This window comes from Temnothorax curvispinosus, unplaced genomic scaffold (genome assembly GCF_003070985.1).
Source record: "Temnothorax curvispinosus isolate PA1 unplaced genomic scaffold, ASM307098v1 QBEX01014697.1, whole genome shotgun sequence".
Classification (NCBI taxonomy): domain Eukaryota; kingdom Metazoa; phylum Arthropoda; class Insecta; order Hymenoptera; family Formicidae; genus Temnothorax; species Temnothorax curvispinosus.
In genome coordinates, this window is record NW_020224477.1 from 118,864 (window position 1) to 141,831 (window position 22,968).

The 22,968-nt window shown below is 38.1% G+C and overlaps 4 protein-coding genes across 4 annotated transcripts; 2 read left to right on the plus strand and 2 right to left on the minus strand.

Annotated features, from left to right (window-relative positions):
* Positions 1-1,949: 1,949 nt before the first annotated feature.
* LOC112464894 lies at positions 1,950-10,428 on the minus strand. Its single transcript, XM_025032169.1, has 7 exons — positions 10,402-10,428; positions 6,908-7,121; positions 6,452-6,691; positions 4,851-4,937; positions 3,015-3,146; positions 2,578-2,732; positions 1,950-2,304 (listed from the first exon to the last, which is right to left on the minus strand). The coding sequence occupies exons 2-7, from the start codon at positions 7,118-7,120 to the stop codon at positions 2,178-2,180; spliced, it is 954 nt and encodes a 317-aa protein (XP_024887937.1). The 5' UTR covers position 7,121; positions 10,402-10,428; the 3' UTR covers positions 1,950-2,177.
* Positions 10,429-14,106: 3,678 nt separating this feature from the next.
* Positions 14,107-14,761, plus strand: LOC112464884 (protein claret segregational-like). The gene is made up of 2 exons (XM_025032143.1): positions 14,107-14,486; positions 14,554-14,761. Exons 1-2 carry the CDS (start codon positions 14,302-14,304, stop codon positions 14,759-14,761), a joined length of 393 nt encoding a protein of 130 aa, XP_024887911.1. The 5' UTR covers positions 14,107-14,301.
* Positions 14,762-15,525: 764 nt separating this feature from the next.
* LOC112464892 (minor histocompatibility antigen H13) lies at positions 15,526-17,916 on the plus strand. Its single transcript, XM_025032167.1, has 6 exons — positions 15,526-15,763; positions 16,122-16,232; positions 16,301-16,383; positions 16,517-16,691; positions 16,785-17,278; positions 17,385-17,916. The coding sequence occupies exons 1-6, from the start codon at positions 15,572-15,574 to the stop codon at positions 17,464-17,466; spliced, it is 1,137 nt and encodes a 378-aa protein (XP_024887935.1). The 5' UTR covers positions 15,526-15,571; the 3' UTR covers positions 17,467-17,916.
* A 910-nt stretch (positions 17,917-18,826) lies between these two features.
* LOC112464893 (proteasome subunit beta type-2-like) lies at positions 18,827-20,106 on the minus strand. Its single transcript, XM_025032168.1, has 3 exons — positions 19,880-20,106; positions 19,168-19,524; positions 18,827-19,086 (listed from the first exon to the last, which is right to left on the minus strand). The coding sequence occupies exons 1-3, from the start codon at positions 19,968-19,970 to the stop codon at positions 18,911-18,913; spliced, it is 624 nt and encodes a 207-aa protein (XP_024887936.1). The 5' UTR covers positions 19,971-20,106; the 3' UTR covers positions 18,827-18,910.
* Between the last annotated feature and the right edge of the window lie 2,862 nt (positions 20,107-22,968).

The window sequence follows — 22,968 nt, forward strand, 5'->3', positions numbered from 1 at the left end:
AGAGAGAGAGAGAGAGAGAGAGAGAGAGAGAGAGAGAGAGAGAGAGACTAGATACCTTGCATAAATAAATTATAGTTTGATTTCATACGCTCTTTGATAGGAAAGCGAAAAATATTGTATTAAAAATACTTGTAAATATGTACAAAAAGGAGACCGTTTGTTTTCATTGATTATATTTATTAAGATATAATATTCGCACATACATACAACTTATTTCTATACCGTATAAACTAATGAACTACGAGAATATTACAAATAGAACAAAGAGAAGAAACAACGGAAAGTTAACTCCAACCATATGCCTAATATACCAATATACATAAACAGGCATACATACATACATATACATGTACATGTGCAAGTACGTCTATATATGTACATATACCTATAATACTTATATACAGCAACTAATAGATTTAGGGCGGATGCTAAAAGAAACAAAGTATCCTGAGACATTAACACGAATTATTAAATAGGGAAGGCCATTCAATAACGAAACTCATTCACGTACTATCATTGTGAAATATCAAATTTGAGTTACCAAAATTGACGTACTGATTTGTGCATTTTCAAAGTCACATTTGGTATGTTATTTAAACAACTTTAATATTACTAATAACTGGTCGCATTTTTCATTTTCAGTTTTTTACCTTTAAATCGATTTTTAATTTTTTTTATATAAAAATTAAAATATGCGTGTATATCTCTTTTCGCCAATCGGAGGCATTAGTTGGAACAATAAAATACTAATTAAATTTGCTATGTCAAAAATGAATTCGTATAATCACATTCTTCTATTCTTCATTTTTAAGGACAATAGTAATACTTGAACAGAGTTCATCGTGCACATCAAAATTTGCCGATCCTCTTTTTCCGACAGTTCTAAGCGCATCTTCCTCCCTACGAGCTTAGTTTTATCGTTAATGTTCCGTATACATAACGTACATTTAATGTTAAATGCGCGATGCGTATACGTAAATAAATATATATAGCAATTGTAACCGATACAATTTCAAAATTTAATCAACATAACATAAATGGCGTAAAATCACTTTTCATGTGCTTATATATTGTATTGAAATTTGAGCTTGACAAAGTTACAAGAGTTTCAGTCCGATTAAATATATGTAGTGTGTTGCAGGAATCGAGTTTCGTTTTTGTGGTAACTTTTCCGTCAATAATCATAATGTTCACCGATACAAATGTCATTAGATTCATTATACAATTTTATGTTTTGAATCCTCGTAAAAACATGTCAACGATTAAACTTCCGCTGCCTATCGCACATAATAGTCATCGTCATCGATATATGAGAATATTAGAACTCCGCCGAGTTCCAACCACAAATGCTACACCTATATTTAATACGTTCAATAAATAGAAATAAATATAATTGTGTACGTGCGTAATCGACGTGGCGAAACTCGGCGATTGACACAAAAGGATACATATAACTCTCAACGTGACAAATAGGAGCAAACGAGAGAAACTTAATTAGATAATTTTTCATCAAGCATATCATTGCGGACACTACGTCACAAAGAGATGTAGCAAAAACTTGCAAACTTCAATCCATTGTACGTTTTCTCGAGACAAGCGCGATCAGAGTGTCAAAGCGCCTTGTCTATTTGTTACATTTTGCATCACATTAGGATCGTGGATTAGTGTTGAAATAAATCTGCATTATTTAGCGCATATACACACATATACAATGAATTCTCTAATTGAAGAAAATGATCAATCGTGAGTTCGAGCCGAGCTGAAGAGCTGGCGAGATTCGATGCGACGCCCGGCTCGGTGCACGCCCGTCATGGCCTAGACTGTGGAACACCGCGGCGTGCCCCGTGTGAAACGTAGATCGTCTGAACTTGGTTTGACTATTCGATAGCCTTCGAATGTTTGAAAACTCACTAAAGGATCTAATTTTGAAATTTTAGACATTCCTCAGATAATTATGAGACTTTTATTATTATGTTGTTTTAATTGCTTGTAATAGACATGCGAGTAGCTCCGATTTACACATTTTCTATTACGAAGGCAACAGACTACAGAATATACATCAGAGATTGCTCGAGAGGATTTTTGCCGGTCGAGTTTTATTCGATTGGCAAGAAAATTTCAAAATCCCACGAAATCTAAGCCACGTTCGACAGAATGCTGCGCGAGGGTGGACTTGCTCATACAGCGTTGCAATCCATAAAGAGAGTCCTGCAGTCCTCGCCCGTGCGACCACGTCGTCCTGCCTCGTACAAGGCTTCGAAGCCAACGCCGCTCTGCCTCTGCAGGAGATAACTCGTCGCATACCTGTGTGAGGAAGTCGAATTTGATCTTTGACTGATTGTGAGCTTTGATCCACTACCACAGATTGAAACTGTTATAATTTCGGTGATGTTATACGTTCGACGTAATGCAAAAAAATAATGAGACATTATTCGTTCGCTCGTCATATTATTGTATAATAGATATATATATACAAGTACAAGTATGCGCGCAACGATAAATTTTTACGCTCAAACAGTTACGCTCTGTCGTTTCATACATTCATATTATGCGTTAAACACAAAAGTGGACACTTACGATCCAAGCTGGCAGAAAATCGACGATGGACGACCTTGCGTATCAGCGATACATTCCGCACTAGCCTCGCAAAGTGCTCTCTCGGCGCAACCACGCTGTCCCTCCTCTTCCGCGTGACCTACGTAGCTAAAGGACTTGACGGATCTCATGTAGCCCTAGCGAATCGAGTTTAGAGAATCACACAATGGGACATCTATCTATCTATCTATATATATATATATATATATATATATATATATATATATATATTTATAAATACATGTATAACGAGAAGTACGTATAATTATGATACGACATTTGTGAAGGCGACCGGCAATTTTCTATAGATATGTTGCAACAGATCGCGAACGGATGTATATTATATATTTTACGTGTCGTTTATATTAATGAATATTATTTATATTATCTCGTTTGACACGTATTTACTATGACGTTACCTTGAGCATAGAGATTGACGCTATCGCAGCTTCGGAAACGGTGTCACGTCTTCCGAGCGAGCGAGCCTCCAGAGAACGATGAGAGAACGATGTTTTTAGGGCGTCTAGCAGGTTGATGACTATGCTGATGAACTGCTTAATAACACGGATAAGCAAAGATATAAGCGAACTTGATCATAGAGGCGTGCACATACGTGGAAAAAGAATTTACGTCCGACGGTATAGATACACACGAAATTAATCTGTCACCAGCATATTACACGACTATGGTCGGCTTACGAACATTTATCATTAAAGCGCAGATAATTCTCGATAGAGAATTAGGACCAATACGATTATGACTTTCTTTCGTTAAATCATAGAGCCGGCCTATAGGTATTATATTTCTCGTCGCAAAGTCGCTGAGATAAATGTGTTGTCGACACTTGACTTGTCTAATCTGCGCAGTTGATTAAATTATACTGTATATGTGCAGTATTTTTATCTCGTATGTACTTAGAATACATTTTCGGTTGTAATACGGATTAATTAATTGACATGGGTTATAAAAGCAATTTCAAAGAAGGCGACAGTTGGATTATAAATACAAGTTGATTAGCAAGTAGGTACTACAACAAGACCGTCGACACGAAGACACGGTTACGTAAGTACAAAATTAATTCCACTTGTCTCTTAACTTCTAACTTCTACGTTCTACTCGATGTTCTACGTGCTTGGTTCTCGACGTTTTTGACAAAGCAGGCACACTTGAAAGAAAAGCACATATATAATAAGCATACACACACACACTCACACACACACACCCATATATATATAATATACAGAAAAAGTCACGGGGGAAGATGCGCTAATAGGTCGAAGGTGCCATTTTGTTAATATTTATTATTCAATAGATAGTAAAATGTTTTATAGTCGTTAACTATAGTCATCGAGATTGTTCATACAACGATCAGTGTGACACATGTAATTTTATCGTATTTAAATCCGAAGAATCTGGGAAGATTCTTAGATATTCAAACCAAGTGGGGTGGATAGACTTAATTCTTATACAATATTGTACTCTTTTTTTGGTTAAGATCTTTCATAATTTCTTTTTATTGAAAGTGGGCTTATTATTTAACATATTTTGAAACCACGTGAAATGGCTGTCTCATGACCTGAATAGCCATTTCTTTTATATGACATTAGTGCAATGTAAAGAATCAAAAGTGGTATTATCTTCTCTTCATTATTGGTGTAAGATGCCACTTTAGGAAAAAAACACCATGCGCGTGACGGACCGTTTTATTTACACGAATACTGACGTACAATTTTTGTATTTTTATATTTATAGATTTTAGTTTTTTAAAATGTTATGAATAATACAATAATATTCGATAAATGTACGTATATATATAAAAAACGAAAATATTACTTTTCCAATACTATCCTTACTACGTGTTAATAGTTTTACAGTTTGTTGTTAAAAATTATTTATCCATTGAGTTGCATGTTTCTCACAGTACTTGCGCATCTTTTCCCATTACAGCTAGCTGTCAGGCATGGGGAACGTTTAGAGTGGCTATTTTCAGCACTGTTATGTGAAAGCTCAAGTATCATCTTGCAATACGTCCGAAGTGGTTGTGACTATTTAATTTGTTCATATTTCTATAATATTTTAACTAGAATTCTTAACTACAATGGCATCTTCCCCCCGACTTGTGCTCTAATAAAGCATGCCTTTATAGTCACGTCGCTCTAAAGCGATCGAGATGAAAAGTTTCAAGAGTTTCAAAAGTTTGGGTTATAGACTTGACGTTCAATCTATTCGTTCATAGAACGTTTACTCGTACTAACCTCGGAAGCATTTTTCGCCATTACAGCAACCTGTTCGGGATCTCTGCCCTGTCCTAGAAACGCGCCCAGCACCGCAGTCAAAATTTCCTAAACAACCGACACCAGCCATGTGCGCGTAAGTCCAAAGTTCGACAATTATTTACAAGGAATGTGAGAGAATGCAAAGTGATAGGCTATCTACTTTTGTCTGGCACGTTGGTGCAAGTGTCGCGCGTTTGGATTCTTTGTATATGATAACGGAAAACGGAGCGAGTTGACGGGACAACTGGAAGAAGATTAACATAGGTATGAGAGAACGTTGTTTTTGATAGTGACAATGAAAAATGCGAGATACACGCTTTACTCTCGCATAGAATAATATCGAAGGTAGTTTTGCACGTAATGCTATACGTGCCAATAGTTACGTCACTTTCATCATCGATACTTAATAATTTATATTTAATCAGCAAAAAGATCATTACAAAAGTCCATTATTAACCCTTCATCATCCATATAGGGCTTTTAAGCAAAAAAGTTGCAGTTACCATGTTTAAATACAAATTTCCGTAAAACGTTCATAAACTTTGCTTTATTCGTGAGCAAAGTTTTCGCTCACTCTTTCAACCACCTGATATTACCCCTATGTCTGGATTATTTTTTTTACGCAAATGTGATCGTCGAACACAAAGATCGAAGCGAAGTGAAACGCCGTTGAATTTCCGGCCGTGAGACAAATTAAATTGTGTAGAAAACGTGAAGATAGACGCAAGTACGTGAAAATAATGGTTCGCCGTAATTAGAACAATTATTCGACGCAGTCTTTCCTAGTTGTCATGGTAGTCGTATGTCGTACATGGGTGGTTCGCGTAACAATAAGCAACGGCTGCTCACGGCGAGCATTTTACGAATTTCTACCGAGCGTTGGATTTAAACTTGCCGTGACTTGAAACTGTAACGCGAACGGAACCATGCCCCCTTCCTCCAACACGTCGTAAAAATTTCATTATTAAGAGGCAGAATACTGTACATAAGTAAATAAAAAATGAAGGTGCGATCACACAAATATTTTAGATATTTTAATTTTAGGGAAAATACATAAATACGTCATATCACGTACATTAAACGTCTTTTTATAAAAAAAAAAACATGTTTGAGATTTGCAATACAATCTATAAGTATTAGTTGTTACACATATTTACAAGATAGTTTACATATGTGAATCTAGCTTTGGCTGGCTCTTTCTCGCATCACGCGCGCGCGCGAGAGAGAGAGAGAGAGAGAGAGAGAGAGAGAGAGAGAGAGAGAGAGAAAAGTCCTTCGCGACAGAGGCAGTCAACGTTTCAGACAATTAACACACTTAACATAAATCTCATAGATTACAAGATCCTATTTCGTGTCTATGTGCTACGTTCTAACAACAGATTACAATCTACCTTGCGTGGATGCGACTAAAGGGAGCAGTTGGTCCAATGTACAACGTTTCGTCTCGAACGGGGTGTGAGAACGACATTTTCATTTCCAGTTGGATTAATTATTGACATCAGCCTCGCGAAAATTATGTCCGAAGTGGAACCGAGGTTTTTACGTTAAAGCTGGCGAGCGCCACGATTATTCTCACTTACCTGCATGGGGCTACTTTGATTGTCCACCTTGTCGATACCATCCACTGGTTGTTGGGGCCCACCCAGCAGCGCCGTGAGGACCCTCAGACCCACGGAAAGCAGATTGGTCCATGGACTCACAGTCGCGCCATCGTCTATCTCGTTTTTGCTAGGTCCGGTTGCACCTCCAGTTTGACCTAGCAGCATCTGCATCAGCATTCCTAGCATATTGGACCACGAGAACCCGCTGCTGCCACCCTCCTGCGTACAGAAAAATTAAAGAAAATCAGTGCGATATTACTGAGTGAAAAAGATGAGCTGCTATAGTTTGAGATATATTACAAGTGTATTTGAAGGACCGGAAATCGGATAATATTTGTTCCTTCAGTCCCTGATTGGTGTAACATTGCGATTGTATGTATAATGTAGTAATATAATAATCAAATTAAATTTTGTGTGTGTGTGTCTGTGTTTTACCTGAATCTGATTAGTGCTAATATCTTCGAGATCGTCGATCGCCACCTTCTTCATCGCGTTTGGTTTCTCGGCAAATTTTCTCTCTTCTCTGACCTGTTGTTGTTGGTACTGTTGCGGGTATTGCTGCGTATATTGAGGATGCTGCGGTAATGCCGCAACTTGTCCCAAGACAAGCGCGATCAAGCACACCGACACGTATTGATTGTATTGCATTCTATAAAGAAAGACACAGTTCTCCTATATTTTCAACGTAAATAATACGTTGTAAAAATATCTGTGTAAATTAGAATGAACTTGTTGCAGAAAATATTTAAATAGAGTTAATACTATTAAGGCAAATAATTCTCTTTTATGGCCGGTTGTTCATCGATATATTTACCACCTGTGCGTACCGCAAAAGTCACATGCACGCGTGGATTATACTGTACTATTATATATCTTATCTATTATTAGCATAATTTAAAATGTATATTTATATAATATGTATATGTATATAAATCCTGATAGAAATGTGAATGTCAAAACGATGGCTTGACTTTGGAAACACGGGAGTGAAGATATATAGGTACGCAATATGGGGTCACGATGATTCAGAAACGAAAGTACGCCGCGGTAGCTGAAACGCGGAACGATGATTTTAATAAAGTTGGATTAATGATGAGTACGTCGATCAATATATTCAACGTTATTTCTTTATGTTACGTTTCGTATTGCGAGAATGAACTTTACGCAAGTACTATCAAAGAATATTATCAAAAATTTTGATAATAAAATTCTCATTATTTATGCAAAATTACTTTATTGCGTACCGTAATCTCTTTCTCAGAAGAGTATAAGTTGTATGTACAGGTTTCGTGTTGGGACGCGTACTGACACGTATCGCTAATGAAGTTATTACTTTAATTAACACTCTTGCTATTGCTATCTTGTTTTTTATGTTTGTTTCGCGTTATCCATATAATAAGTAGGTAATATTTATATACTACGTTGATACGTAAGATACGAATACGTGAATTTCTCTTTCCCCCCCCTCTCTCCCCCTTCATCCCACACTCTTTCTCTCTCTTTAAATTTCAGATTTAATCCGATTTAAATATAGGATATATATCTATTGTCAAAAATGGGATTTATAGGATAAACGACCGTGATCTTCATCATGTTGATCGCGTAGAACGAGAAACGGAAACAATTGAATACATATTGCGGATGTAGTAGCAGAGTGCAAGCCGAGAATGCTTGCACGATGTTACTGAAAGTGTGCCACGGTGGTTAAGGTCGCCTCGACGGCAAGCATGCCGATCGCTCGTTAGCCCACTTCCCGATGGCACGCCGCGCCGGTACGCTGGTTTGTTGAACCCGACAGGTACCGTTACTGCAAAAGGCGGTCACGACCTACTGCCGATCGCGCAGCGATGACCGGTTCTTATATCCGCAAAAAAAAACAAAAAATAAAAAGAAAAATAAAGAAGTGAGAAATGAAAAGAGGATACAAGAAGAGAGAAGCAATCGGCGATAATCGAGGAGATTGAGGAGATAAAAGTCCATAAAGTCGAGAGCGTCTCCACTTTACGAACGTCTTCGCGAAAACTTGTCGCACGATTTTCACTTTATACAAGTCACAACACTTGAAAAATTCCCATTATTCCTCCTCAGTCCTCATTACTCGTGTCCGCGAGCGTGTGGTGACTTCTCTTCATATACATGTGTTGCGCACGTAGATTATTACACATTGTATATATGGGACCTACGCAGTTCGCCGATTTCGAACAGCTATATTTTTTTTAGAGAAGTGTTCATGGCAAGAATACTCTCGGTGGTTTGCCATTGATGCCTTCCGAGAGAAGAACGAGCGAATATAATTTTTTTAGCTCTATATATCGCGGGGAGTTTGGCTCAATAGACCAATGCGCTGTCTACTCTAGCCCACACCCTTGTCCTATTATTCCATGGATCTAAAAAATTCTATCGTGTTACGTGTTAAAAATTTGTCATGTATCAAAAACTTTTTAATATCGTATTATTATTATTATTATTATTATTATTATTATTAATATTGCGACGACTACTTTTCCCAAAAGAGCTTCGGCTCTCATATTATCAACTTGTAAAACTGCGTAAGTAATAAAGGGTACTCGAGAAGAAAACGACGTAATGTCTATATCGATCTTGAATGCGCTGCCCGCATTTTATCTAAACATTTTATCTAAAATATGAAGAAAATTTCTAGTTAGACATTTTGCGTGCCCGTCTCTTTTTATCAAAAAAGATATCGCAGGTATTTATCATCGATATTTAAACGTGATGCTTAAAACTGACGCTTTTAATATTTCTCGTAAGCGACAACTTTATTGTTGTAAATTTCTAGGTAATCCGCAAATTCGATTCGTGAACAGAATGGTGCACGCATGAATTAAATAACGTTAATATCGGTTAATGTCGATGATGACGAAGGTATAACGAAGTGACCCTTTGTGAAAGCAACGCGAGAGATTGCTCTCACTGACGACGAGAAAACGATGCGTGGCACGCCTTTGGAAAACGGTACACGTCACGGCGAAAAAATTACAAAACGAGTTTCTAACTGTACCCTTGCACACCCGACGACAAACATTTTCTACTTGATTTATGCGCGTGATAGATCTGACGTATAAAAGAATTTTGTCACGAGGTCACGGAGGTGATTGCGAGCACGTCCGCAATGACAATTTCGAACGATGGAAATTAAGTCGGAAAAATCGATTAACGCGTGATGAAAACATTTACGTGTTATTTAAATATTCTATGTAAGAAACGTTTGAGGCGATTATCTCTATGTTAATCATCAGTATTTGCGAAAGTGAGGGTTAACTTTTGAAAGAAAGTTTCTACCTCTCGCGAAAGCGCGAAGCTTGATAAATATATTTATATATAATGAGTAAAAGTAAACAAGTAAGGACAAGTAAGGACAATTAAGTAGATAATAAATGAAACAACAATCAGATTGTGCTAAATAATAATCTATTCAGACTGACGAAATGTTGCAAATTAGCATTTGATTCAAATACCTTTTTCCCTTTTTTTGTAAAAATAATTAGATTATAACAAGTAAAATACAATGTACGTAATAAATTCTTTCGTAAGGAAACATTTCGAGTAATAGATGTGTCGAAAGTGTAGTAAGAAGAATATACGTGACACGAATAACAAAGATAATTAATTGATCTTTAAATTTTAAAGTCGCATTTTTTTCGAGTTTGACGGAGCATTTGGCAAAATACACACGTTTGCGTTTGCTACAGCTTTTGATCGAGAGTAAATAGATAAATAAAAAATAAAATAATAATTTTTACTATCTCTAGAGAAATTTAAAAAAGAATCATACAGTCGTACAATTGAAGATATTTTTAACGTAATCTCTCATTCGAGCGAAAACACAACGAAAGCAAACTCGAATATACGAGCGATCCGGTGAACCCACGCGAGTCCGAGAGTAATGAAAAACCTATGTTACTCACTTATCGTTAGTTACTCTTCCCGGTGGATTTCCGTGACACTGACTCTCAGTTCTGAAGATGAAATTCCTCGCGGGGTCTTCTATATAGCCTGCGAGCACACACGTGGGGGTAAACCGTTCGGCCAATGACCACTCATCTTTGCTACCATTTTCAATGGAACTATCCAATCGCGCACCGGACTGCGTGGTGAGAATTCCGAAAGGTCGTCTACTTGGACGAAGAGTATTTTTCTCTAGTCTTTACACTTTACAGCAGAGAAGAAACATTTCGAGTCGACGACTTTGCGTTGAGACTTGTGAGATGTACGTTACGGTACGACTCTGAAATCGTTTTATCTCGCGCCCCAGCAGCTTCCGATACCGATACCGAATTTTCATCTAGCTAGAATTCCTTCTTCACAACGGTATATATCGCTACACGACCATATATGGCTGCGACGCGTTTGTAGCGATATTCGTGTCACGTCGCATATGCTCCTAAAAATTTAGGTCCTAATTATTGTATTATATTAATTATCGGCATCGTTATACACGCACATTTAATTTGTTCTCGATTCGTACACGTTTAAATGTACAAAAAACTCGCGAACGATATTTAAAGAAAATTGACAACGCGACAAATTAATTATATATATCTTGATTGAGAGAAATTTTACGTAATCAAGTCTCTTTGTCTGTCTTTCAATATTATTAGGAATAAGCGTGTGCGCGTATCCTCAGAGAGAATCACCGCAAATCGCGGATGTTCCTTCGAGAGTAACCCGCATTGATGGCGAATGGCGATAAAGACTAATACGTGCCGCGAGTGGTTTTTGTCGTTCGCGTCCATTATTAAACGCGGTCGCGGGCGTCGCGGAAGCGAACAGCGAACGCGTGAAACGCGAAGCATCCCGCCAATTTTTCGATCGCGTTATCAAGCATACGTATCTCGCTTTATTCTTTCGTTTCAGCTCCATTGCCTGGGTTTCGCGCATTCATCGTATGCGTAAACGTGCGTCTTCTTCTCGCGTTCGTATCGATCTTCACGATCGTATCGGAGAACGTTGACGAGCGTAATGGACGCGCGTAAACGGGCGCATGTTGACGGCTAATGGAAAAAGCGCTAGCGTTCCATCATAACTGTTTCGGTAGCGGGATGCTGCGTCGGTTCTTTTTATTAGGAGGATCTCGCTAATCGCGTACCGCCCGGATCGCGGCGGAATGGCGGAATAGGTATATCTACCTCATCTGCTCTGCACGCTTTGGCATGGTTCATCACAGCAAGTTCAGTGAACGTATTACGAGTCGCGAATGGATCCGAATGGAGCGTAACGGAAAACGGTGTGCGGCGTGCGGCGCAGCGGCGGACGACCTTCGCGGATGCGCGGCAAGTTTCGCAAGTTGTCGAGTTCGACCGCTGCGAGATTGATAGACTTATTGGATGCGCGACCATTGCAAGTATATCCGGAAGGGATATATATATATTCATCTTCGATGTCCCCAAGTCTCGACTACGGTCAGATAAATGACCCGTCGTCTTTTTCGAGTACACTCGAGTAAATTATATTATAATTATAGTATTTATTCATTTGTCCGTTCATTTGGCCTTGCGATTCGTTCTCTCATAAACGTACGTATATTTGACTTGTAGAATATATTCTGTCTCCGTTAAATTTAATCGCGCATCGCGTCAAAATCGCCATTGAAATATCCACGTAAATCTGACACTCGATCTGCACTTGATCGTTTGACTGTTCGAAATAAATTGCGCGTGCATCATTGATGGCGCCTGAGATTGATGCGATCGAAAGTAAACGGACGGACTATAGTCGGCTGATTAACGAACATTTCGGATTAACGCGTAACGAGTTTGCATTCGCGAGCACAATATCATGTCATATCGCGCACGACGCGATGAGAGGATATTGTGGACGGAAACGAATCGTAAAGGAATTCATGCGTCTTTACACTACGTGTCTTTATCGTACGTAAGTCGTAAGTATAATCGCTCGCGTAACACGCTCTGTTTCCGCGCGATGGGCTATCCTCGTTTTGGCGAGTTTCCAGGCTAAGCGTTACTTTCCAAAAATGTGTCCGTTTCCGTGGTTGAATGCGCCACGCGATGTGTCACGCGCGTAATCATTCGTGACATATATATCCGGAAAATTGTGACCGACGTACGGTGCAATGTGCCGCTATTCTCCAATATATTTCACGTTCTTGTATATAGCAATCGATTTCATCTTTTTGACTAAATGACGTGGTAAGGTATACATATATATATATGCTTCCGCAGTTTGTCGGGTAAAATTCGAGACATCGCCTGTAATAAGTATAACAATAATAAGATTTGTTTTTTTTTTATCGCTGTATCAGATCGCATTAGAACTTTTCTTTTCACTTTCCAAATTTTAAACATATATATATATATATATATATATATATATATATATATATATATTCTATTTCATTTTAAGTTTAATTGTAAGTAGTGTAGTATATATAGAGAGTGCGTTTACGTCAAGTTAATTATAAAATATACACGTTTTATGATTTTCCACAGGCGTTCCCATGTGTCTCGGCAAGGAGTAACAGACAAGAGCGGCCACTACAGCTATTCGACACAGAAAACCTCAGCTATGTAGCGGGATCGGCACGTGGCGGGCGGATTCACGCTCACACGTAAATGTATGCATTATACATATGCACGCGAGTATCACCCATATCTGCCTATCTGCAACAACAATCGTTTTTTGGTTTGCGATAAAATTCCATGCGTGAAAGAAAGACGTGTTCTCAGCTTCGAGGAATATTCATCAAAAAATGACGAAATTTACGTCATTTTTTGGTCAATATAATGTCAACGTGACATTATTTTGACTTTTCTGTTCTCCTTGAGAAGCTAATTTAGAATTTATCTTTTTTACTCCATTTTGGAAGGAAAAAGATAAACTCTGAACTAGTGCGCATAGCCAGTCGAATCGAAAACAGACCCAAAATGTATATCTCTTTTATGACATATAGGTATACTTTTCCCAAAGTTTTATTTACATCAAAGAAGTATTACAATAAAAGAGAAAACTCTGATTCAAGAGATGGCAAGTAAATTTACGAGCGTTTTAAAATATCGTATTAAAATGTTCTTCAGCTTGAGAAGAGAGAAATCAAAGTGACGTATTTATTATTATAGTTAAAAGAAAAGTTTCTGTTACTATATATACGACATGTTATTTTGAGTAACAAAAGTAATTTATTGTAATAAAATGACCGAAATCAAACATATGTATTATAGGGATGGGGTATATGCGTTGGCCGTTGACTCATATTAATAAGGCACGCTTTTAGCTTGATCTGCTGTTGCCGCGAGCGTGAGACATGTGTGAATGATTTGCTACCGATGCTGATAGAAACATATAGGTATATATATTTAATATTTTTATATTGAAGAAAGCTCTACATCTAAAATAGTTTACACGTACGTGTTTTTCTGCAACAGCATTTTGCTATTCGATCATTACAAAATAACTTTAAAAGATACAATATCTATAAGAAGCACATTGCACATATCTGCGCTACCCGTTTTGTATTTCTATTACGTTTTCATTAATTTAACATGGACTTTTATTGTCATATAGCCAACTTACCCTACTATCGGGGCAAGCTGTCTACAATGCAGCATGTTCGTATTTCACTTATTACAAAGAAACTATATACAGTATAAAGGATCGTTCCTGTTATGAAAATGTTATGAGAAAAAGGTTCTCTCTATCATATATTAGTACTGTTTAATCAAATCAGCCAATCACAGTTAAGAACTTAACGTGTATGTAATTTCAGGTACGCCATATATTTGCCGACGTAAAGGAGCAAAAACTTCTTAGTTGGGAATATCGAATAGAAGCAAGTTTTCTTGAAATTTATAATGAGGAGCTTCGTGATCTTCTTGCTTCTAAACCAAAAAAATTCGAAATACAAATGGGTAGACAGTCAAGGTTTTTCCATTAGAGACCTTCAGAATAAAGAAATACACACGCCAGAAGAATTACACGAATGCCTACGACGTGCACAATCCAACCGAGCAGTTGCAGATAATCAGTCAAATGAACGGTAAGTTTATTTTGAGAAATGTTTAATTTATAATTTAATTTAAAATAAATAATACGTTGCATTTCAGATCATCCGCCAGATCTCATTCAGTAGCAAGAATAAGGTTTATTGGTACACATGTTACGAAACAAGAAGTGTTAACAGGAAATCTGAATTTAGTCGACTTAGCCGGGTCTGAATCTTTAAATCCCGAAAGCACAAGCCCTGCTCGGGATCGGCAGACGGTCGAAACAAAAAGAATTAAACGATTAGTTTGTCATGTTCGCATATTATAAATAATTTCGTGAAAGGGGCTAGCGAACCAACCTTGTTCGTAGTGCTTTATAATTATATCTTACAATCGACGAATAATATTTCAATAACTGCGAGCTAGCCGATAAATGTCGGACTGAACCCAGCCATCGTTAAAAATCGACGAATAAAACACAACTACACGGAATGAGGGGAGTTCCAGGTTCGAATCCTGGCTGAGGTAATATTTTTTGCAATACGTTCTTTACAGTTTTTAGAGAATTAAATCGTTCGATTTAATTCCGGGGAGGGAAAGATTTTAATGTTCCAACGAGATAGCTGAGTTCAGTCCGACATTTATCGGCTCGCAGTTATTGAAATATTATTCGTCGATTGTAAGATATACGTATGTATAAAGCACTACGCACGAGCTTGGTTCGCTAGCCCCTTTCATGAAGGAAAAAAAAAAAGAAAAAAAAAATTAATCTTTCACAATCCAATTGAGCAGTTGGAAGCAATAAGTCAAATAAACGGTAATTTTATTTTGAAATGTTTAATAATTTAATTTCTCCACCACTATAGACCACACTGCCGCCTACATTATTTATTATTATTATCTTATATAATGACATCTATGTGTTATGTATGGATGTAACAAATGTATTATAAAATATTCCATTTGTTTTGTTTTGTTTAATAGAATTTAAGAGATATTCAACGTGCGCGCGCACTCGCGGCGGCGCATTATAAAAATACAACTACTTGAGCCTTCGGTTCGAGCGGGTCCTGTGTCTGTGTGTCGACGTGTCGACAGAGACAGAGTGGCAAGTGTCGACACTGTCGACGTATCCAAGATGGCGAGCACGGTAAACGAAATTACGGCACAGGCGAACGAAAATATAACGGAATACCAAAATGCAACTACAGCGAGAGTACCGTCGACACCCGAGGGAATGGCGATCGCTTATGGCAGCATCATTATTATGGCCATCCTGCCGATTTTCTTCGGTAGCTACCGTGCGGTCAAGCACCATAAGGAACAGCAGGTTAGCCACGCGTTTTGACATATGTTTGACACTGACAGACGTCCTTCCGAAATCTCTTTGTTTCCCTTATTTCGCTTTGGCGACAGTATCGCACGCATTTACGAAAGACGTCTCTGTCGTAGTCATCTTCGATGTTTGTCTCTTTTTTTAACGTAACGTAACTCGATCTTCATGAACGTAAGACCCGTTAAGGTGAAATATCCACGAGGAACTCATGATAAAGCGCAACGAGACAGAGCTATTGAAATAGTTACGACGCGTGCAAACGTATCATTATACATGTATTATTTATATAGGTATATATTGTCTACGTTTTCTCTTGTTCGTACAGTTTTATGTCACTCTCTCTATTTTGTAGCAATTGTATAAAACGAGTGGTGAACAGCCTGACACCATGTCTCGCAGAGAAGCTGCTATGTTTCCTCTTATCTCCAGTGTTACATTAGTTGGCTTGTATATATTATATAAGGTACGTGGATGTCTGTATATATAAATGTTACTTTTTTGCAAAATATTACTTGAAATTATTTTTAACAGGTATTTGCAAAAGAGTACGTTAATCTGATATTAGCCGGATATTTCTTCTTTCTGGGTATTCTAGCCTTGTGTCATCTTACGAGGTACGTTAGACTTTTGTACACGTATGAATATATGTCATTGAAACTTTTCGATAATTTTAATGAAATATTTTGATTACCGACACATTTTGTTGGTATTTAAATGCAAAGAACGTCTAAAGTTATAAAATTTTAGCCCATTGATTTCATCGTTGGTGCCTGCTGCGATCCCAAAGACGCAGTATCACATTTTATTTACAAAAGGAAAGGATGATAAAGAGGAGCATATAATTAATTACAAGTTTAATCTTCACGACATTGTGTGCCTCATCTGTTGCTCATTCGTGGGTGCCTGGTACCTTCTGAAAAAAGTAAACACGGAAAAATTCAATATAGACTTGGTCACATAGATCGATATACTTCAACATCTTTCTTACCATTTTGTTTCGTTTTTTTTTTTCCAGCACTGGATAGCTAACAATCTCTTTGGCATAGCCTTTGCCATTAATGGAGTCGAATTATTACATCTTAACAATGTCGTGACTGGATGCATTTTACTGTGTGGTCTTTTGTTTTACGATGCTTTTTGGGTGTTTGGTACAGATGTAATGGTGACAGTCGCAAAGTCCTTTGAAGTGCCCATTAAACTTGTGTTTCCACAAGATCTTTTGGAAAAGGGCTTGAACGCTGATAATTTTGCCATGTTAGGATTAGGTGACATTGTATTGCCTGGTATCTTTATCGCGTTGCTTTTGCGATTCGACAACAGTTTGAGCAGGAAGACCAACGTCTACTTTTATTCCACATTTTTTGCGTATTTCATGGGATTACTCGCCACCATGATGATTATGCACTTATTTAATCACGCACAACCTGCTTTGCTATATTTGGTACCTGCGTGCATAGGCACGCCATTGCTCTTAGCGTTAGTCAAGGGAGACCTGAAGGCATTGTTTTCGTAAGTATTTTCCACGTTTGATCGTTGCGACGTCTGACATTCATTCAATCATTTCTTTATGTCTGCAACATGCGTGTGAAGGTTCTTTTTTTTACGTATACTTCAGGTATGAAGATCATCCGTCGCCACCTATGAACGCGGCGCAACAATCGGAGCAAACCCAAGTAGAAGCGAAAAAGGATAAATAATAGCCTGATGCATAAGATGCGCTGTGTGCGTTGTGACATTATCCTGTACGTATCTTTCGACGTCATCATGCGTACATGGAAAAGGAGAAGGAAATGAGTAATAGTTCACGGTTCACAAGCTCAAGACGTACAATCACACGCATTGTAAAATACAATAGCTTAACTATATCTTGAATATGACTTGCAAGATATATTCATATGATACGATTCACACGTAGCGTTCATGGCTATCGTTTCCCATCTGAAGAAGAAGAATCCAACCTAGACGTTAGGACTGTGATAACCAAGAACGCAGTTTTATTTGCATGCAAAAGAGATCTTTATCACTCATGTATGGTATTAATGACCGACATTTCGAGATAGATGAGAGGAAGACACACACTGTTGTTTGGAAAACGTTAAAGCTAGAGAGAGAGAGAGAGAGAGAGAGAGAGAGAGAGAAAAATAGAATAAAAATACTTCCAATTGTTGATTTATATTTCGTACGCAATGTGTACGAGATAGACTGCTATTAAGTCTCCCTGCGTTTTGCAATATGTTACGGTGCGTTATATTATTGTAAAAATTGATTTCGGTATAAGTTTCAATTCCAATTCCACGTGCACACAAGTTTTTACTAACATTCCGCACGTTCTAATGACTTTTTTACCATGTGTGAGTGATAATCGTGAATAATGAATGTAGAACTACGTTTGTTTCCGTGCAACGCGTTAAACGAATTAATATAAAGTATAAGAGGTTATTTCCTATCTAAAATTATTACAGAATAAAATGTTAAACGTACACCATTGTAGTATACAATGCTAATATATATTTATTTGTGAGAAATGGATACGTACGATTAAAACAGAATAAAACAAATATCCAGAAATATGTATATACAAATTTTTGAAAATTTGTTAGAACTGCACAATTTTTTCAATTTGCGAAAAAACTTGAAAAAAAAGAAAAGAAATTGTAATTCTAATGAATATAAAGAAGATACACTTGTCATTATTTATCCACTATTAAAAAATACTTACAAATAATATTGTCACAATCTGCGAAATTTTTGTATTGTGTGACAGTTTCTTGTGTAACGAAATTTTTTGGTAAACACAAATGTTCCGCTATTAAAATCTTGGACAAAAACATGAACTATCCTTCCACCCTTACTCATACTTTTTAAGTGTCGGGCGCGCGCACACACACACACACACACACACGCGCGCGCACGCACGCACGCACGCACGCACACACATATATATATATGTATACACGCACATGTGTGGTGTGTGATAAAGAAATAGAATGCTATTTGTTGAAATGCTATTTGTTTTCATATTTTTCGATAAGAAAAAGTAAGCAGTTGTACGCGTTGATAATTTTATCATCAAGTTACAAATAGATCTTTTATTTCCGATGGAAATATTTTTCCTACAAAAAGATTAAGTAAACGTTTCTTTCACTCTTTAGCAACACTTTCCACAGCCAAGTTCTCAGCTGTGATTGGCTGCATATCTTTGATCCCATCCTTGGATATCTTTTGAACTTTAAAATTTGGCAAATTAACGATTAATCGCTTCTGAATTTCCCGAACGCATTTCTTCAATAATGCATATGCTTCTTCTTCGGTACAATCTGCAAGAAACGTTTCTACATGATATCTTCCAGCTGATATTACGTTGTTTGCTGTCTTAGTTATTAATACCTTGGTCTTACCATATTTGTGGTATCTGTCTAAAACAGACATGGAAAACATTCCACCATATCCGTGAGTCGCATAAGGAACTTTTACACAGGATGCCAAGTAATCGATAAGGTATAATTCTGGTCCTGAATCGTCGTCATATCCAGCCAGTAGCATATTGACAAAGTACGGAGTCCTGCTTCTAAGATAATCGGCTAGATTTCTCCTTGTGAAACAAGCTGCAGCTTTGGGGGACAATTCATAGCCGTTTCGCATCTTGTACAGCTGAATATTCTTCCCAATGTATTCTGAAAACTGTGTCGTGTCCCCTGATTCTCCAGATATCGCCATGACAAGCTTGTCAGAGATCTTGTGGATTTTGTGTTCATCTATAAAAGACGTTTGTTAATAAATAATATAATTTTTAATGATTTTTATAATAAATTTTATAATTTTATATCAAGTACGTTTAAATCTGTATACGTTGTCGAACGTGTTATGCGTATTATTTAAATCGTTACGACACGGTACGTGCTGATAACATAACACGGCGATATATGTATAGTTTAATGTGTGGAAAACATTATAAATGGCATATTGTTATATATCGCTGTATATAACAACGTGATATAATAATGAGACAATGATTTTTACTGCGATATATATATATATATATATATGTGTGTGTGCGTCACCAATATGACAAGGGTTTCATGACAATATAAAACGTGATAAACACCTTACCGCTTTTCATAACTATAATAGATTGCGTAGTTGTCATATCCGCTGCAACTAGCACGAAATCTTTACACTGAATACCGATTAAGCACTCCATTCCGTGTGTGATATACTTCTGTATCCGTCCGGAGAAACGTATGTAATCGACAAACGCAACGAAAATGCTCGTCACGAAAACGGCACGGTGACTACGGTGAGTAGTGACGGGCAAGTTAACGCGGTTAACCTCAAGTGTACATAAAGTCTGTTTTCTATTGGCGACGCAAAGATTCTCCCCAGCGCGCCTGGTAGCCGCAAGTTAAACTAACCTAAATCAGCCAGATAAAGGCCATCGCACACAAAAAATGCATAGGCTGCATAATGCTAAGACTCCATAGACGCAGAAACGCCATGCGGCAGAGTGCGTTGACCAATCACAAATTTTGATTTTGCCGCAGGCGACTTGCGGCAGCCTTCTGATTGGTCAACGCACTCTACCGCACGACGTTTCCGCGTCTATGGAGTCTTAGCATAAGCATAGCATAAAGGCCATTGCACACAAAATTGCATAGGCTGCATATGCATAACATAAAGGCCATCGCACACAAAATGCATAACTTAGCGTAAGCGTAGCATAAGACCGCTGAACCAATGAGCATCTTATGTAAATCAATATGGCGACTTTATGCTGGATGCTCATTGGTTTAGCGGTCTTATGCTATGCTTATGCTAAGCTATGCATTTTGTGTGCGATGGCCTTAAGACCGCTGGACCAATGAGCATCTTGTGTAAATTAATATGCCGACTTTATGCTAGATGCTCATTGGTTTAGCGATCTTATGCTACGCTTATGCTAAGCTATGCATTTTGTGTGCAATGGCCTTAAGACCGCTGGACCAATGAGCATCTTATGTAAATCAATATAGCGACTTTATGCTGGATGCTCATTGGTCCAGCGGTCTTATGCTATGCTTATGGGGATGCTAAAGTGACTTAATTACCGACAACTACAGTCAAAGGTCTAATTTTGAAACGGCTTTATAGATCGCAAAATCCTTTTACAGGAGTAAAGTATAGGTACTAATGAAGGGTGGGAATGTAAAATAATTAGTAATAATTGAAAAAAATTAAAAATGCTGTTACCTCATTTTCTAATATAAACAGTTGTATAAGTAATATGTACGAAATGAAATGTTTCCACCCTTTAGAAGACGTGCACAAACAATAACGTACCTTTAAAATTGAGATTGAAAGCCTGAAATAAAAATGAGACGTTCGAAGAAATTATAACCTATAACCATGTCTATCCTTGTCGTGGCGCCGATTTAAACTTTAAGCGCGCGTATCGCGGCGCCGATTGGTTGTTCTGCAGGCCCCTAGAGAGTTAGATCTAATTTAAAGCGGAAGTTAATATGTTCAGAGTATTCTAAAATGTCGAAACATTGCATTAAAATCGCATGTCCGTACGTATATATGTGTATGTGCAGATTTGATGTCCGTGTTTGCTCTAACTTCCGCAAATTTGAAGATATCGATCTATTTCTAATTTTATTATATTTCTCAGTCTTTTCTACCCCTATTTCATATATAATTTTTTAAGATTTGGTTGATTAGACCCAGCTTTATACGCGATCAAAGATCCATAATTTTGATCGCATATAAAGCTAAGTCTAATCAACCGAATTTAAAAGAACTGCTTTCACCTGCTTTATTACCGAAAATTAGTACCGTTGATTTCCTTACTGCTCAAATTTTTCTGTGTGCCCGGACCTTAAACGTTAAGGTGCCTTTTCACGTTAACGCTCGACGCTCATTTTTAGCAAGTAAAAATCTTCAGAAATAATATCTTTTATTTATATATGTATCCATAAAATATTATTACTTGAAGATATTACTTGAAAATAATTAATATTTTACGTATTTCGAAGTTTATGTTTGATTGTACTGGGACGATTAACGACGATTCAGCGACGACGCTGAATATTAAACAAATTCAACTTCATTTCTTTGACGCTAACGTCAAAGTAAAACCACCACGTTCACCTTGTTGACGCTCATTTTCAGCGTCTCATGAATTGGCACCTTTATCGTTAGGTAAATAATTAAATATTGTCGGCGCGGCGGCGAGACCGTTGGCGCGTTTGCACGCGGGCGCTCGACTTTGTTTTTCGTACGCCGCGTCGCGCCGCACCGCGCGGCTCCCACCCCGCGGCTCGCGACGTCACACTATTATTCACATTCCGATGCTCGAGCCGGCATGCAGCCGAGCGAGCGGCTCCGTGCGTAGCGCTCTATTAAATACATCGCGAGATGTGCTGTGTCAAGTATCACGATGATATCGCAGCTACTAGAAAGATACAGTATTCTCTCTTAATCGTCGGATTATCCCGTGTGCGCGACCGACTGAGTACTGAGTTCCGTCATTCGCGCAGAGTCACGATCGAGCGCATGACACACGCCTCGCGCGGCTACCAGGAATCGGAGTGAAGTGAATACGTCACGTTCATACGTCAAGATTAATGTACGCCGAATATAATAAGTTTCTTGTGTTTCAATGAATAATGGACTGTTATCGCACACAGGAGCGAGAAGGCGATCGGAGTGCTGGACTAACGTTTGGTCGAGAATCGTCGGACATCATATCGTGGGATTTAATGTGAGTACGCAGTACGCGAATCTCGCGGTGATTTAGACGAACGACGAGTATAGTTATGATATATGTGTGATATATGTGTCGAGCGTTTAACTGTGCCGTCGCATCTCGCGGACGTTTACGCTGTATTTCGAGCTGTATCGCAAGTGTGTCTCGAGCGTATATTTTCGAACGGTTCGCTCGTTTCACGTTGGCCATTGACACGACTCGCGTTGTATCCGCGAGGCGTCCACGTCGGTAAAAAGTTAGCCGCGCTCAGCGGGAAAAGCAGCTCGGTGAATATCGTCGGTTTTAAATAATAGAAGCGCGCCCCATAAAACGCAGATCGTTTCCTCTCCAGGAGTATCTGTACGAAAGTGTCGCGATCGTCGTATTACAGTTACTTCGTACTCGATCGCGAAATATTGGACAGCGGCTCCGTGAGTGTCCTGTGCAACAGAAGGAGGATGAGGCCTGACAACCC